The 18,403-nt window shown below is 49.2% G+C and overlaps 1 protein-coding gene across 1 annotated transcript in view; it reads left to right on the forward strand.

The window, feature by feature from the left end:
- Nucleotides 1-965: 965 nt before the first annotated feature.
- The window catches only part of ONECUT1 (one cut homeobox 1), a 58,002-nt gene continuing 40,564 nt past the window's right edge, over nucleotides 966-18,403 (forward strand). Inside the window, exon 1 of the mRNA XM_061595132.1 lies at nucleotides 966-2,248. Coding sequence (XP_061451116.1) covers nucleotides 1,135-2,248 — 1,114 coding nt within the window. The 5' untranslated portion in view covers nucleotides 966-1,134. The remainder of the gene's footprint in view (nucleotides 2,249-18,403) is intronic.

Genomic DNA, 18,403 nt, shown 5'->3' on the forward strand with positions numbered 1-18,403 from the left:
CTCATCACCCAAGGAATGGGTTCCTTCTAAGGGATCGTTTCCCTCTTCCTCAGCTGGATGCTCTCCTTCCCCGAGACCATCGTTCTCCATGATAGCAGGAGAGCTATCATCGTTGGAGTGGGACACAGCTATAACGTCCCTGAAGGCCTCCTCCACACACCTCTCTGCCTCTCTCAGCTTTTCCAGGTCCGCCACCTTGGCCTCAAGGAAATGAAGTCGTTCCCGGAGAGCCAGGAGCTCATTGCACCGAGAGCACACCCACGACTTCTGTCCAACAGGCAGATAGTTGTACATGCTGCAGGCGGTGCAAAACACTGGAAAGCCCCCATACCCCTGCTGGCTTCTTACCTGTATAGTTTTGTTTAAGGTTTATTACGTCAATGGGTTGGAGACTGCGGTTTAGTTGAGGTCAGGGAACAGATGGGCAGAGTGGGGGCCCTGGCCTCCTCGCCCTGCTGCCGAACTTGCTCTGCTGCTTAACTCGCCTTGACGCTTCGTCAGCTGGGGCTCCCTCTAGCTCGCGGAGCAGGCGAAGGTCCTCAGAGCTCGGGGCGACGGGAGCCAACCACCTTGAGACCTGAACGAGCCGGGCGGCCACCCTTGTATGCGCGCCTGCCGGCAGCAGGGACAAGTGTCTGGGCGTGCGTGCGTGCGTGCGTGTACGCGTGCGCAGGTGGGGAGGGGAGAGAAGGGGGGAGGCTCCGTGAAAGTCCTCAGCGCGCATGCCCGCTTTCTTCTAGCCCCGGCTGCTGCAACTGCGGAGTCTAGCCAAAGCCGTTGGAACTGTAAGCTGGAGAGGTGGAGATGGAGAGGGAGGCGCTGGAGATGGAGAGGGAGGCGCTCAGGCAGCTACCGGCCTGGCTGAGGCTCCTTTAGGGAGATGCGGCCCTTCCAGTGGCTCATTAGAAAAACAAAAGGAACCTCCATCCCTCGCACCCCTAGAATAACATCCCAATTCTAGCGAAGAGCCCCGCGGGGCGAGCAACCTCCGGAGCGGCAGGTTCCTCCTTCGCCACCGCGGGGGCGGGAAGGTGCCTCTCCAGGCAGCCGGCGAGGGGAAGCGCTTCCTCGGTGCCTGCAAGCCACCTCAAGGCAGATAGATGTGCGCTCTGCACGCACGCCCGATTGGCCACCATGAACACGCTAGCGATGGAGAATCTCGGCGACCTCCACGGGGTGAACCATGAGCTGGGCCCCACAAGCGCCGATCTGATCAGCAGCCGCAGCCCCCACCTCCACCCCCACACCGGTGGCTCTCTGGCCCATCGCAGCAGCAGCAGCAGCAACCCTTTGGTGCATCCCGCTCGCTCCATGGGCATGGCCTCCATTCTGAACGCGGGAGAGTACCCGCCTCACCCGCACCACCACCGGAGCCCCACGGAGCACCCGTTGGGCGGGCCACTGCACCCCACCATGACCATGGCTTGCGAGACACCCCCCGGCATGAGCATGAGCAGCACTTACACCACCCTCACGCCTTTGCAGCCGCTGCCGCCCATCTCCACCGTGTCGGACAAGTTCCCCCATCACCACCACCACCACCCTCACCAACGGCTGGCAGGCAACGTGAGTGGCAGCTTCACCCTCATGCGCGACGAGAGGAGCCTGGCCACTTCCATGAACAACCTGTACTCGCCCTACCGCCCCAAGGATGTCAGCGGCATGGGGCAGAGCCTCTCTCCGCTCTCCGGCTCTGGTCTAGGCGGGCTCCACAGCGCCCAGCAAGGGCTCCCTCATTACGCTCACCCTGGGGCTACCATGCCCGCCTCGGAGAAGATGCTCAACCCCGATGGCTTCGAAGCCCATCACTCTGCCATGTTAGTCAGGCAGGGCGACCAGCACCTCCCCCCTACCTCTGCCGGCATGGTGCCCTTCCACGGGATCCCGCACCACCCCCATGACCACCTGGGCGCCCAGAGCCAGGGACGGATTTTGGGCTCCGGCTCCAGGGAACCCCACCCGGGAGTCGCGGCCTCTCAGGTCAGCAGCGGGGGCGCTTCAGGGCAAATGGAGGAGATCAATACCAAAGAGGTCGCCCAGCGGATCACCACCGAGCTCAAGCGCTACAGCATCCCTCAGGCCATCTTTGCCCAGCGAGTCCTCTGCCGCTCCCAGGGAACGCTCTCGGACCTGCTGAGGAACCCCAAGCCCTGGAGCAAACTCAAATCCGGTCGGGAGACCTTTCGGAGGATGTGGAAATGGCTCCAGGAGCCGGAATTCCAGCGGATGTCGGCGCTCAGGCTGGCAGGTGAGGAGGCGGCGGGGGGGGGAAGGGGCTAGGGGGGGACTTATTTCGAGCTCAGCTCCTTCTCAGTGCAGAGCGAGGGGGGGGGCGACGAAGGTGGCTGCACTTGCACCCGGGCAGCAAAAGGCTCTCTCGGCTTTGTTCTCCTTGGCTGGCTCGGTCAAACTCCCCCGCCCTCCCCGGATTCCCAAACTGTGGCACACCCGCCAGGAGAATTAAGCCTTTTTCGGTCGCTTCCTGCCGGCAGGGATCCGGCTGGTGTTCAGACGCGCAGGTCGGCTACAAGGTTTGTGGGTAGTTGTGTCAAGATGGGAGGCCAATCGGGTCCATATTGGAAGCCCCCTCCCCTTGCAGGGGCTTCTGCGCCCGCTCCTGGTGTCCACAGGCGCGCCGTTGTGTCTAGTAGGAGCTGTGGAAGGCAGCCACACGCGGCAGCTGCTCCCAGGCTATCCGGATTCATGCCCCACGTGGTGGAAGCCGATGCCTTTGGATCACAGTGTGCGTGTGTGCAGGCGCACCCCACACATCGGAGAACATCTCTAGAGCAAACTGTTCAGTTCCTGTTGTGGTGTGTGATTCCTGAGCTCGTTACTGTGATTACTTTTGGACCAATCATTTCACATGTTCTAGACGTTTTTGCTTTGCTTTGTTTTTGAGCAATTGAGACCTAAAAATTGGCCCACAAAATCTTAAGGAGATGGGAGTTGAGAGTTGGCCTAGAATAGAATAGGTTACCCCTCCTATTCGGAGCGAAGAGGGTCAGAACAGAGGGTCTCTGGGAGGGTCTGGGGGCTCCCGGCTTTTTCCTTCTGGGTTGTATATATCGCTTGACACACGCGGCTTATTTACATAGGAGTCGGTGTTGCGCAAAAGTTCATCTCTCTCTTTGCAGTACGACTGGCTGTGTGGAGAAAGAAACAGGTGTGAATTATTAGGATTGAATTCATTGGTTAAAGCCAGGTCTATAGAGGAATTGGGGCTCAGGTTGTAAAAACCTCGCATTGGGCTCTAAGACGGCACGGGGACTGGCGCGCATCGCTTGCAAGAGCCAGCTGAAGTTCCTGGCTTTTGGAGGTGCTGGTTCCCCCCCCCCGTGCGGTTCTTATTTCTGCCTGGATTCCGCCTGCGGTTAAAACTCCCGATTTCTTCCCTGGTGCAATGTTGTTAGAATCTGATTTAGAGGGCACGTCGTCCTCGCCTGAGGATTTGGTACTTGAGACAAGACAGGTCGCTCTGGACTCGTCCCTGGCGCGGGCAAAATGGCCATTTCATCGTGAGAGCCACATGCAAGAGTAGCGGCTGCCAGGAGGCAGACCGGGAAAGCCGGCCCTGAGAATGCACACGCCGTAGACGTCCCGTGCGCTCCAGCCTTCGGGCGCATTTAGTTCTGAAACGGGCTGAGGGTGGATGGGGACGGGCAAACCTTCCTCGAATCTGGGTGGTTCCTTTTCCGTTCTCCCGCTTGCCACCGGCGGGGCGGGGGAGTGGAGAGATTTCACTTTGGTTTGGAACTGCCGTGCTGGGAGGGCCTGACTCGTTTCTTATTTGCATAGATCGATCCTGGAAGGAATCAATCCTTGATCTCAGACTCTGTTGACAAAGACGTCCTTTCTCCTAGAGGAAAGGGGGTCAAACTAACCAGTCTTCGGGACTGGGACTGGGACTAGGGGAGGCGGGGAGCATGGTGGGGCTCCCCTCTTCCCTTTCATGTCCTCTTTCCCCTCGCCTTTCCGCTGCCCGCCCGCCCCCTTCCCCCCAGGGGACGGACATGGGGTTGCTCCCCCTGAAAGATGCTCAGCGCCAGGACGGCAGCATCACTCCTCCTCCAGAAGAATCGACCCGCTGGTTTCCTCCTCAGAGCTGGGAAGTCAGAGTGACCCTTCGGAACCTGCCCGTGTGAGTAGCCACAGCAGCACCGCTTCCCTGATCATTTCTGCGGGGAACCGGTGAGCGGAGTAACCACACGGACTGAAGGTCCACCCTCTGCGCCAATAGTTCCCGGCTCCAGGGCAGATCTTGGCCACGCGGAAGCGGCGCCACCAGTACTTCGCCGGGCCTAGCCCACACCCCACCCTTGGCCTCCTCCCGGCAGCGAGGTGGTGGGTCATGGAGGTCCCCCGAGCGCTACTGGCTGCCCAAAGGCCGCCTTCTAGGGAAGTTTGCTCTCTCCGCCGCCTCAGCTCTGCCCTCCCCCAACACGCTCTTCTTGGCCGCTAGCAAAGCAAAGCAAAGCAATCTGGGGCAAATGCATCAACTATTGATTTTATTTTGTGCAAGTTTTAAATGTGAGATGAACTGCGCCGATTGATATTGATGTATGAACAACAGTTCAAAATATCGTAAATTACTCCAGGCAACGCAAATGGAATTGCGCGTTCAGATTATAACCGGCTGTCGGGCATTTAGAGAAGCATTATCGGTCAGATTAATATCTCACAGTAACTCGCTCTTTAACATCTTTATTTATATTTCTCGACTTTTTAAATGCTAAGAATAGAGGGGGGGAGCAGGGTGTGGAAGTAAAGAAAAGGGTCTCCTTGAGAATGTGGCAAGCGACAGCAACCCCTCAAAACTGATTTCGCTGCCCTGAAGGGCATTTAGGCAAAAGCTAGGCGGCGCTTAGCCCAGCCCAGCCCAGCCTCGCGGCCTCCGTGGGTCCATCTCCGGTGACGTCCTCTGCCTCCAGAAGTCTGTGAATTCAAATCTCCACTCGTGTCTCCTGGGTGTCAAGGGCCAGGTAAATATCACCCCCACAGTGAGTGGCTCAGGGGTTACCTGCCCTGCCACCAGTGCAGCCGTGGGCAAGCTGCATAGTCCCAAGGAGCCCAGTTGCCCCCCAGCTGGCAATTGCAGACAAAGAAGGGCTGTTGGAAGTGGGGCAAGAGCAACTCCTGTTTTGTTCTTTTGTTTCTGTTCCAGAAGGGAGATAGAGTGAGGGTCCTCCAAATGGATAGGCTTGATTACCTTTACCTGCGATGCTCTGACTGACTTCCTTCCGTCTTAGGGAAGCTTATCTGCCTCTCCTCCTTCAGCCCTTTCCTCTCTTCTCTTCTTCAGCTGTCTGAGAGAGGAGACACCTTTGTCTCTGCTCTCTCTCTCCTGAGCCATGAGGGTAGTTCCCACGCCTGGGCATTGCATCTCCAACTTAGTTAGGTAGTTAGGTATGCCTTTCTATCTACTATGTATTTCTATTAATAAAGTAGCTTTTCTTATTTTACTAAGTCTTAAGTTTCAGAGATTCTAATGCAGAGTAAAAGCCTGCTTTCTTAGGTAAAAGCACACACTCACTGGCACACTAGCATTTCAGACCGCTGTTACTCTCTGCTTAAACTAATTTAAACTAAACCACAACAGTTCTTTTGTTGATGTTCTAGAAGGGAGATAGAGTTAGGGTTCTCCAGATAGATAGGCTTGATTACCTTTACCTGTGATGCTCTGACTGACTTCCTTCCTTTGTTAGACTGATATGTCTTAGGGAAGCTTATCTGTCGCTCCTCCTTCTGCCCTTTCCTCTCTTCTCTTCTTCAACTGTCCGAGAGAGGAGACACCTTTGTCTCTGCTCTCTCTCTCCTGAGCCATGAGGGCGACTCCCAAACCTGGGTGTTGCGCCTCCAACTAGTTAGAACTAGGTATGCCTTTCTATCATGTATTTCTATAAATAAAGCAGCTTTTCTTATTTTACTAAGTCTTAAGTCTCAGTGATTTCAATGCAGGGTAAAAGCCTTCTTTCTTAGGTAAATGCATACACTGGCACACACACATTTCAGACTGTGACGTTCTCTGCTAACAAATATACAAATTTACACAACAACAAGGGGCTGGCTTATGCAGCTGTGGCAAGCTGAGCAGGCCCTAGCCAGCTGGGGAGGACTAGCTTCAGAGGAAGGCAATGGGAACCACCCTCTGAATACCGCTTACCATGAAATCCCTATTCATAGGTTCGCCATAAGTAGGGATTGATTTGAAGGCAGTCTGTTTCAATTTCATTGGCCCGGACAAAAGCCAGATGAGAACGGGCTCGGCTGGGCAGGCTTGTGAAGTTAAGAAAAGTTGCCATTCCCAGTTTTAAGAACACAGCCTGGCAAAATATAAAGGAAGAAATGGCAGACCCCAAACCTACCAACTGACAGTTGGGAACACAATAAAAGGTTCCTTCTGGCAGGGAGGAAACCTTTGGGAAAACACACCCAGAGAAAGAACTTGAGATTGTGTCTTCTATTTTTCGTGTGAATGTTTCACTCAGCTAGGAAGGAATCCTTGGAGCAGGAGCAAAGGCTGAGGATTCTCTTGACATATTTCTTACGCATTTCAAAATGTGTCTTCTTTTGATTTTTCCAGACAATTGCAGTAAAACAGAATATTTCTTTCCAGTGCACTTAAAGGCTGGTTTGAGGTGGGCTCATTGTTTTTGTCAAGCTTCTTGGGAGTTGCTGTGGGCAGCATCTGTTTTCACATGTGACATTAAAAGCGCTCCCCTCCTCTTGCAATTGCAGCTTCTTTCTAGCCATGATAAAACATGCAGCGGCTTGGACATGGTTCCCCTCTGGAACTTCTCTGACTTTCACTCAAGGGTCCCACCTGCAAACTAATTGTAAAAGCCTCTGCAGCAATACATGTTGGAGAGTCACGATGCTGGGAACGGAGAGTTCTGAGCGAGCTTATGTGTGTGTGTTTGAATCCTTGCTAAAGATTATACCTTCCCTGCAAATTAGTCAGACAGAGACTTTAAGCTTTAAAATAAGAAATAACTACTTTATTCTGGAAGTACATACTTGATATGAAAGAGTCCTATATCTAACTAGCTAAGTTGGAGCTGCAAACACTGAGCCCAGTGCTTGCCCTTGTGCTTGGAGGAGAGGGAGAGACAAAGGAATATATCTCCCTCACGAGAGAAAGAAGGAAGAAGGAGGGAAGGAACTGTGATCAACATCCTATGCATATCAGTCTAGCAGGAAGGAAGAGACAGCAGGAGATCAAAGGACAGGTATAGCCTAGCAACCAAGAGGTCTCCTCTCTAGCTACCCTTTTTAACCCAATGCACCCTCAACCCACAACTTGGAGCTGAACCACATATATTCCAACAATACATATATTGGTTTTTCAAGGGCCACCGTTTGCCCCTTGCCATTGTTTCTGGCCGTAAAACCCTGAGAGACAGGCATCCGGAACCACCCTTCACCTCCAAAGGTGCCTAAGGGGGCCACCTAGCTGTCGTTACTAATTTCCCCTACCGCACTTTACTGCCACAAAGATTATTTTATTTTTAAAACATTGTTTGTTCACTTTCAGATGGGCCTCAGTGCACCCTTCCTCACCACCCCACACAGGTCCCCTAGTCATTTGGCTGGACAGAGGTCAGCACCTGCTGAGCAAAGGTGGCAGGACACAGAGAAGTTTAGGCAGACAGGGAGGGAGGTCACCCTCTTCTGAGGGGAAAGGTCCAGAGGAGGTGTTAAATGCAATTAGAAAAAGAGATAAGATATTAAAAATTTTAACTGGGAATTGGAAGGAAGGGGATAAAGAAGGGAAAGCTGTTATAGGAGGAAGAAGTGAATGTAAAAGGAAGGAGGAGGGAAAACAAGTTCTTAGGGGGGAAATAAAATTACAGAAGAGTAAAAACACCTTGAGAGGTATGGTAGGGAGACGGAAAATATAAAAGTACTTTGCCACTTAAAGCCTCTGGATCAGCAAATTATGTCTAAAATAGGGGATCTGAGGTCAAAGCCAGTGTCTGCACTTAGCTAGAAGAAAGGTGAACTATGGAACTCCTTAATACAAGGAAATCAGTGTGGCAGGGAATTTAGCCATTTCCAAAGTGTAATTAGATGTCAAAATGGTGCCTGTGATTGCCAACTGATGATGCCAAACTCTGCTTCCATCTGTTACCATGTCGTGACTAGCTTCAGCCCTCCATAGTTAGAGTCCAGCTGGAGGTCTGGGGTCTCCTATGAAGCTACACGTGCTGTGCGATTTACCTGAAAGGAGCAAGCGTCTACTCTGTATTAAAATCACTGAGACTTTAGACTTTGTAAAATAAGAAAAGCTACTTTATTTATAGAAATACATCATTGATATGAAAGGCATAACCAGTTCTCACCAACTAACTAAACTGGAGGCTCAGTGTCCAGGCTTGGTCATTCGCCCCATGCTAGAGGAGAGGAACAAAGACAAAATGTCTCCTCTCCTTTGGCCGGATGGAGAAGAAGAAGGACAGAGAGGATGGGAGTGAGGTCAGCTCCCTGAGAGTATCAGTTTACAATGGAAAGAAGACAGGTAGAGGCACACAGGTAGAGTTAGGGAGCCTAACCAGCTGGAGGATCCTATCTGTGTTAGGTATGCAAAGAGAATGAAATGGGAGTTGTTATTGCCACACTTCCAGCACCCCATCCCTGCTGTGAACAATGGGAATGAGCCAACCACCTTTTCCTGACATTAGCCCTGATCTAGTCTGAACACCTTGATATACCTACAGTTTATTTATTTTATCTTAAACACCTTCTGCTTCATATGCTGGAAGTAGTCTGCAAACATATTTTTCTAAAAAAATAAATAAATAAAAATAAAACCCTGGTGAATTAACACATTATAGCCATAATTTAATCTGATGACATGGACTGTATATGAAAGCTTATGCCTTAATAATTTTGTTAGTTTTTCAGATCCCATGAGACTCCTTTAGCTGCAGCAGATTAACATGGCTTCTCCTCTGGAAACCATAAACTAGCAATAGCAAAATAGAAATAAAATACATTTCCGCATCAGTAAAACCAACCTAGCAACTTCAGCCAAGCTTTCAGTCATTTTAAATCTAGGTGTCTTCAGAGGGAGAGGCAGGTGCATTGGTTCACCAACCTCCAGGGGAGAGAGAGCATCCTTTCATAGAGCCATGCCAAGTCTATTGCACTCATGTCTTCCTTGTGGGCTTCCCATAAGCATCTAGTTGGAAATATGGGAACAACATGCCAGAGTAGATGGGCCTTAGGTCTGATCTAACAAGAAGTTTATTCGTATGTTCAAAGGCCATTCTTTGCCTCCTCGCCCCCATATTGTTGGTTTTAAGCATGTCGACTCCCAATAGGCACCATACACTATTCCAGTAGGGAGAGATATTCTCTCTCAGATATACTGCTTTATTTATTATTTATTATTTGATTTATATCCCGCCCTTCTTCCCAGTAGGAGCCCAGGGCGGCAAACAGAAACACTAGAAACACTTTAAAACATCATGAAGACCTTAAAATACATTAAAACAAAACGTTAAAAAAGCTTTAAAAACATATTTTAAAAAGGGTTAAAAACATTAAAAAAAACCTATTAACAGCAATTCTAACACAGATGCAGACTGGGATAGGTCCCAACTTAAAAGGTTTGTTGAAAGAGGAAAGTCTTCAGAAGGTGCCGAAAAGATAGCAGAGATGGCACCTGCCTAATATTTAAGGGGAGGGAATTCCACAGGGTAGGTGCTGCCACACTAAAGGCCGTTTCCCGTGTTGTGCAGAACGGACCTCCTGATAAGATGGTATCTGCAGGAGGCCCTCATCTGCAGAGCTCAGTGATCAACTGGGTATATAAGGGATAAGACAGTCTTTCAGGTATCCTGGTCCCAAGCTATGTAGGGCTTTGTACACCAAAATTAGAACCTTGAACTTGGTTCGGTAGCAAATGGGCAGCCAGTGGCACAGTTCTATCTCTCTCTCTCTCTCTCTCTCTCTCTCTCTCTCTAAGATTGCCCAGTGTCTCTTGTCATCCATTCTCTCTAGGCAGAGGGGTTAAGTCATTCCCACCAGGTTCCTAGCACATGCTGAGGAAAGGCTGCTGTCTAGCACCTTCACTGTCCCTACCTCCCTGCCATAGCAACCTTGTTTGCTTCATTATTATTATTATTATTATTTATTAAACTTATATACCGCCCGACTAGCCATAGCTCTCTGGGCGGTGAACAATAAAATACAATAAAATGAACAATATAATACAATAACAATAAAGCAATCAAAATCAATAACAGAAAACATAACAAGAAAATAAATTAAATTAAATTAAAATGCAAAAAGTTAAAATGCTTTGGGAAAGAGGAAGGTTTTAACTTGGCACCGAAAGGATAACAATGTCGGCGCCAAGCGAACCTCCTTGGGGAGACTGTTCCACAGTTCAGGGGCCACCACTGAGAAGGCCCTAGATCTTGTCACCACCCTCCGGACCTCTCTATGAGTCGGGACCCGGATGAGGGCCTTCGTAGCAGAACGTAGTGTACGGGCCGGTTCATAGCGGGAGAGGCGTTCCGACAGGTATCGTGGTCCCGCACCGTATAAGGCTTTATAGGTTAACACCAGCACTTTGAATCTGGCCTGGAAGCAAATTGGTAGCCAGTGCAAGCGGGCCAGAACAGGTGTTATATGCTCGGACCGCTTGGTCCTTGTTAACAATCTGGCCGCCGCATTTTGCACTAGCTGTAGCTTCTGGACTGTCTTCAAAGGCAGCCCCACGTAGAGCGCATTGCAGTAATCCAAATGTGAGGTTACCAGAGCATGTACCACTGATGTAAGGTCCTCCTTACTCAAATAAGGACGTAGTTGGGCTACCAACCGAAGTTGGTAGAACGCATTCCGAGCCACCGAGACTACTTGAGTCTCGAGTGAAAGGGAAGAGTCTAGAACGACTCCCAGACTACGAACCTGCTCCTTTAGGGGGAGTGTAACCCCATCCAGGATAGGGTATGTATCCATCATCCGATCAGAGAAACCATGCACCAACAGCATCTCAGTCTTGTCAGGATTGAGCCTCAGGTTGTTAGCCCTCATCCAGTCCATTGTTGCGGCCAGGCAACGGTTCAGTACATCGACAGCCTCACCTGAGGAAGATGAAAAGGAGAAGTAGAGCTGTGTGTCATCAGCATACTGATGACAACACACTCCAAAACTCCTGATGACCGCACCCAGCGGCTGCATGTAGATGTTGAAAAGCATGGGGGACAGAACTGACCCCTGCGGGACTCCACATTGTAGAGCCAATGGTGTCGAGCAATGTTCCCCAAGTACTACCTTCTGGAGATGGCCCGCCAAGTAGCAGCGGAACCACTGCCAAGCAGTACCCCCAACTCCCAACTCCGCCAGTCTCTCCAGAAGGATACCATGGTCGATGGTATCAAAAGCCGCTGAGAGATCAAGGAGAATCAACAGAGTTACACTCCCTCTGTCCCTCTCCTGACAGAGGTCATCATACAGGGCGACCAAGGCCGTCTCAGTACCAAAACCAGGCCGGAAACCCGGTTTTAGACCCTGGTCATTTTCCTGGCTACATGGCTGGATAGAGCCACCTGTCAACTAGAACCTTTTATGTAAATTTGTATATTTTAGCAGAGATTGGCAGTTGGTCTGAATTGCGTGTGTGCCCATGTGTGTATTTACCTTAAAAGGAGGCTTTTACCCTGCATTGAGATCATTGAGACTTAAGACTTAGTAAAATAAGAAAAGCTACTTTATTTATAGAAATACATAGTAGATAGGAAAAGCATACCTAGTTCTAACTAACTGACTAAGTTGGAGGCACAATGCCCAGGTGTGGGTATTACCCTCATGGCTCAGGAGAAAGAGCAAAGGCAAAAATGACTCCTGTCTCTCAGACAGTTGAAGAACAGAAGGGCGGAAGGAGGAGGGGCAGATAAGATTCCCTAAGCATATCAGTCTGTGACAGAAGGAAGTCAATCAGAACATCACTGGTAAAGGTAGTCAAGCCCAACCATCTGGAGGACTCTAACTCTATCTCCCTTCTGGAACATAAACAAAATAACAAAACTGGAGTTGCTCTTGCCCCACTTCCAACACCCCTTCTCAACGAGTGTTTGGTTTAGCCCACAAGGTTCATCTTGTCTCACAGCTTGCAGTGTCTGACTTTGCCCAACACCTTCATGAGAGTGTCTGCAGTCATGTCTTATGTTGGATAATACTCCATCTTGAGTAGTCCTCTGCGGTAGGTATCTCTAATTAAATGGTGCTTCATGTCTATGTCCTTGGCTTGTGAACTCACCTCTTCTGACTCCATGAGACTGTTGCATCTTTGATTGCTTCCCAGTCCTTCTTGGTTGGCAAGCTGGTTTTTCTGCACTGGTATCCCATGGCTGCCGCCAAATCTGGCCTGGTAACAGTGCTGATATACAGACGTTTTCTGATGACGTCTTCTATCTCTCAGCATTTCCTTTAGCATCTGGCTTTTTCTTGAATTTTCTCTTGTAGCCTACAGCTTTACTTTCTTGAGGTAGCTTGGTCAGTGTCCAAGTTTTTCATAGAATCATAGAATAGTAGAGTTGGAAGGGGCCTATAAGGCCATCAAGTCCAACCCCTGCGCAATGCAGGAATCCAAATTAAAGCATTCCCAACAGATGGCTGTCCAGCTGCCTCTTGAATGCCTCCAGTGTCGGAGAGCCCACTACCTCTCTAGGGCAACAAGGATGATCAGGGGACTGGAAACAAAGCCCTATAGGGAGAGATTGAAAGAGCTGGACATGTTTAGCCTTGAGAAGAGGAGGGGAGATATGATAGCACTCTTCAAGTACATGAAAGGTTGTCACATAGAGGAGGGCCGGGATCTCTTCTTGATCATCCCACAGTGCAGGACACAGAATAATGGGCTCAAGTTGCAGGAAGCCAGATTTCGATTGGACATCAGGAAAAACTTCCTAACTGTTAGAGCCATATTACAATGGAACCAATTACCTAGAGAGGTAGTGGGCTCTCCGACACTGGAGGCATTCAAGAGACAGCTGGACAGCCATCTGTCGGGAATGCTTTGATTTGGATTCCTGCATTGCGCAGGGAGTTGGACTTGATGGCCTTATAGGCCCCTTCCAACTCTACTATTCTATGATTCTATGATAGGAAAGGCATACCTAGTTCTAACTAACTAACTAAGTTGGAGGCGCAATGCCCAGACGTGGGTATTGCCCTCATGACTCAGCAGAGAGAACAACCACAAAGATGTCTCCTCTCTCTCTCGGACAGTCGAAGAAGAGAAGAAGAAAGGGTGGAAGGAGGAGGGGCAGATAAGCTTCCCTAAGCATATCAGTCCGCAATGGAAGGAAGTCAGTCAGAGTATCACAGGTAAAGGTAGTCAAGCCTAACTCTATCTCCCTTCTGGAACATAAACAAAATAGCAGTGAAGTGGCCAAGTTTGCTGATGATACTAAATTGTTCAGGGTTGTTAAAACAAAAAGGGATTGCGAAGAGCTCTAAAAGACCTCTCCAAACTGAGTGAATGGGCGGAAAAATGGCAAATGCAATTCAATATAAACAAGTGTAAAATTATGCATATTGGAGCAAAAAAATTTAATTTCACATATACGCTCATGGGGTCTGAACTGGCGGTGACCGACCAGGAGAGAGACCTCGGGGTTGTAGTGGACAGCACAATGAAAATGTCGACCCAGTGTGCGGCAGCTGTGAAAAAGGCAAATTCCATGCTAGGGATAATTAGGAAAGGTATTAAAAATAAAACAACCGATATCATAATGCCGTTGTATAAATCTATGTTGCGGCCGCATTTGGAATACTGTCTACAGTTCTGGTCGCCTCATCTCAAAAAGGATATTATAGAGTTGGAAAAGGTTCAGAAGAGGGCAACCAGAATGATCAAGGGGATGGAGCGACTCCCTTATGAGGAAAGGTTGCAGCATTTGGGGCTTCTTAGTTTAGAGAAAAGGCGGGTCAGAGGAGACATGATAGAAGTGTATAAAATTATGCATGGCATTGAGAAAGTGGATAGAGAAAAGTTTTTTTCTCTCTCTCATAATACTAGAACTCGTGGACATTCAAAGAAGCTGAATGTTGGAAGATTCAGGACAGACAAAAGGAAGTACTTCTTTACTCAGCGCATAGTTAAACTATGGAATTTTCTCCCACAGGACGCAGTGATGGCCACCAACTTGGATGGCTTTAAAAGAAGATTAGACAAATTCATGGAGGACAGGGGTATCAATGGCTACAAGCCATGATGGCTGTGCTGTGCCACCCTAGTCAGAGGCAGTATGCTTCTGAAAGCCAGTTGCCGGAAGCCTCAGGAGGGGAGAGTGTTCTTGCACTCAGGTCCTGCTTGCAGACTTCCCCCAGGCACCTGGTTGGCCACTGTGAAAACAGGATGCTGGACATGATGGGCCACTGGCCTGATCCAGCAGGCTGTTCTTATGTTCTTAACAAAACAGGAGTTGCTCTTGCCCCACTTCCAACAGAACCCACCTGGGTCAACAACATTAAAACAGGACTGTTGCCAATCTTTGTCCATCTTGATCCACTCAGCCTGCAACTGACGCCAGAAGTTCTCAGTACCAGAGGTGACCATGGAGAGCCTAGTGTAGGAACAGTAGATCAACATTCTGGTATATGGTCTGATTCTGATTTGCATACTCACTGTTCCTTTGAATTTCTCTGTTTTATGTACTGCTTTTGAATAAACTACTGAATTGGATTCTCGGGCTGTACTTGTTTCTGGACACACTCAGGGGCTGGTTGTCTCCCCCCCCCCAGTTGCTTGGACCACTTGGGCTATGGTCCTCTTTCAAGCACCTGGGAAAGCAGGAGGGGAGGAGAGAAGAGATGAAGTCATGAATTGGGAGACTTGGGATTCAGCTGTTTCTTTTCCTACTCCTAAAGAAACCACCTTAAGACAGTGGTGTCCCACATCCTGTAGGTGACACATACACGATGGTGGCAAGTAGAGAGAGAGAAAAGATGGGACACCGATTGCTACTGGGCTACCCTACAGGGTTGACACTGCAGCAAGTGGTGTTGTCTACCACACCACTCATAGGCCATGAAGAGCTAAAATTAGCACCCTGGGTAGGGCCTGGTGGAAAGCCAGCTGGCAGGAGTATTGAGGTGGGTGGGAGAGCTTCCCTGCTTTGCTGAAAAACCCACTCTAGTTTTCTAATTTCTTGCTGAAGTAGGTTCTGTTAGTCCGACCCATGTATGGGTGGTGAATTTGACTAGAGCAAGTGAAAGGAACTGCTGGTCCAATTATCTTCATTCCAATGTTCTTGAATGGTAGGGGGCATTGCACCATTCCTAGTCTTCTTCCTTGTCTGCATGAACATTTGTTGAGGTACAGAGCCATGCTTTTATGGATAGCTTTAAAAAAAATATTTTGAAGAGGTTCAAAACTTGTTTGGGCATGAGGGCAAGGAAGAGTGGCACTGGCACTATCCAATAGTTTGCCATAACTATCAATCACATGAAAATGTATATTTAAGGATGGTAAGTCACACTTCTTGGGCTTAGGTCCAGTTTTTCCACAGTTTCACTTGGCATAAATAAAAATCCTGTATAACTATCTTCCACAGGGACCATGGCAAGGCAGGATGCATGAGCACATGCATATGACAGTGACTCCTCTATCATGCTGCCTCTTGGTCTCTTGACTACTGTTGTCTGTACAGTCTTAGAGCACTTCATGCAAAGCACTCAAATCAACTCTTTCTTCAGTCAATCTATAATATAAATGTAAAGCTTGACATGTATGTTTAAGTTTCTTTCCTACATTAATCTTGGTCACAGATGGCACCAGAAAGGCACAAAAGGTATTTTTAGGGTCCATTTCACTGGTGAAGTTCAAATCAGGTTGATTCAGGGCCTCTCCAGATAACCTATTTATTGAATATTCATTCTGATTTCCTTGTGAGGTGTTTACATTTCTTCCTACTAGTCATTCATTCATGCCCATGACTTTCAATGCATTTCCCTATCACTTTTCAAACCCCCAAAAGTCCAGTGCTTTTAAAAAGTGTATTTGTTGCACTTGGGCAGCAGAGCATCTCAATCCACTTTAAATGTAGGAACCAGCAACAGCCTGGAGGTGCCCTTATCTTTCTTGCATTATTAATGCTATGTATCAGTGTAGTTAGCGAGAAATGCGGGTTTTCCCATATGTACGGGGAAATTCCCAAATGCCTCCTGATGTGTTCTCCTCTCCAACTTTACAGTCTGGAGCATCTCCACCAGCACATACTTTACCATAGCACATTCTAGCCTTTTCTTTGCCCAATTTTTTAAAAGGCATTTCTTTGAGCTTCTGTCATCATTTGGGCACCTTCTTTTTAATGTGCATTTATGATGGTTTGTGCTCATGCTGGTTTCACAGCAGTCACACACATTTCTGCTCTCAATACTGTTTGCACCTGCAAATGAGCCTGCTCTATGAGCTAGAGGGAGCCCCAGCTGGCAAAGCGTCAAGGCGAGTTAAGCAGCAGAGCGAGTTCGGCGGCAGGGCGAGGAGGCCAGGGCCCCCCACTCCGCCCGTCTGTTCCCTGACCTCAACTAAACCGCAGTCTCCAACCCATTGACGTAATAAACCTTAAACAAAACTATGCAGGTAAGAAGCCAGCAGGGGTGTGGGGGCTTTCCAGTGTTTTGCACTGCCTGCAGCATGTACGACTATCTGCCTGTTGGACAGAAGTCGTGGGTGTGCTCTCGGTGCAATGAGCTCCTGGCTCTCCGGGAACGACTTCATTTCCTTGAGGCCAAGGTGGTGGACCTGGAAAAGCTGAGAGAGGCAGAGAGGTGTGTGGAGGAGGCCTTCAGGGACGTTATAGCTGTGTCCCACTCCAAGGATGATAGCTCTTCCGCTTTCATGGAGAACAACGGTCTCGGGGAAGGAGAGCATCCAGCTGAGGAAGAGGGAAACGATCCCTTAGAAGGGACCCATTCCTTGGGGGATGAGCAGCTATCCTCTCGTGCCGAGGATATATCTCCAGGGGGTGGAGGGATCCTTGTAGTGGGTGATTCGATCATTAGGAACATAGACAGTGGGGTGTGTGATGGGCGTGTAGACCGCAAGGTGTTTTGCCTGCCTGGTGCGAAGGTTGCGGATATCGCCCGTCGTTTAGATAGTTTGGTAGACAGTGCTGGGAAGGAGTCAGTGGTCGTGGTGCACGTTGGCACCAACGACATGGGGAAATGCAGCCGTGAGGTCCTGGAAGCAAAATTTAGGTTGCTAGGTAGGATGCTGAAAGCCAGGACCTCCAAGGTGGCTTTCTCTGAAATGCTACCGGTTCCACGCGCAGGACCAGCCAGACAGGCCCAGCTTCGCAGTCTCAATGCGTGGATGAGACGATGGTGTCGGGTGGAAGGGTTCGGATTTGTTAGGCACTGGGAAACATTTTGGGACAAGCCGGGCCTGTACAAAAGGGACGGGCTCCACTTGAACCAGAATGGAACCAGACTGCTGGCACTTAAAATTAAAAAGGTGGCAGAGCAGCTTTTAAATTGACTGAGGGGGGAAACCCGACAGGAGCTGAGAAAGGTCCAGTTTGGAATAAACCTCCCCCCTGGGATAAAAACCAAAGAAATGATGAAATTTTAAAAGGGGTAGGCCTAGAAGTAGGCATTGTGAGAGCAGGGGCACAGGATATAAATTCAGAAGAGCAAAATTACCACAGGCCTAACCACAAGTGCCAAAGACACTTGAAGAGAGACACTGCTTACAAGTGCCTGTACACTAATGCTAGGAGCCTCCGAACCAAGATGGGAGAACTGGAGTGCTTGGTCTTAGAGAAGAGCATTGATATAGTGAGCATAACCGAGACCTGGTGGAATGGAGAAAACCAGTGGGATATGGTTATCCCTGGATATAAACTATATCGGAAGGACAGGGAAGGACGTATTGGTGGCGGAGTCGCTCTATACGTGAAAGAAGGCATTGAATCCAGCAAGCTCGAAACCCCCAAAGAGGCAGACTCCTCCACAGAATCGTTGTGGGTGGTGATACCGTGCCCCAGAAGGGACTTAATACTGGGAACGATCTATCGTCCCCCTGATCAAAATGCTCAGGGAGACTTTGAGATGAGATATGAAATTGAGGAAGCATCCAAACTAGGAAATGTGGTAGTAATGGGTGACTTCAACTACCCGGACATAGACTGGCTGCATATGTGTTCCAGTCATGACAAAGAAGCAAAGTTTCTAGATATTCTAAATGACTATTCCCTAGATCAGTTGGTCATGGAACCGACCAGAGGGACGGCAACCCTGGACTTAATCCTCAGTGGGGACCGGGACCTGGTGCGAGATGTAAGTGTTGTTGAACCGATTGGGAGCAGTGACCACAGTGCTATTAAATTAAACATACATCTAAATGGCCAATTGCCACGAAAATCCAACACGGTCACATTTGACTTCA

Source organism: Rhineura floridana, chromosome 14 (assembly GCF_030035675.1).
Source record: "Rhineura floridana isolate rRhiFlo1 chromosome 14, rRhiFlo1.hap2, whole genome shotgun sequence".
NCBI classification, from domain to species: Eukaryota; Metazoa; Chordata; class Lepidosauria; order Squamata; family Rhineuridae; genus Rhineura; species Rhineura floridana.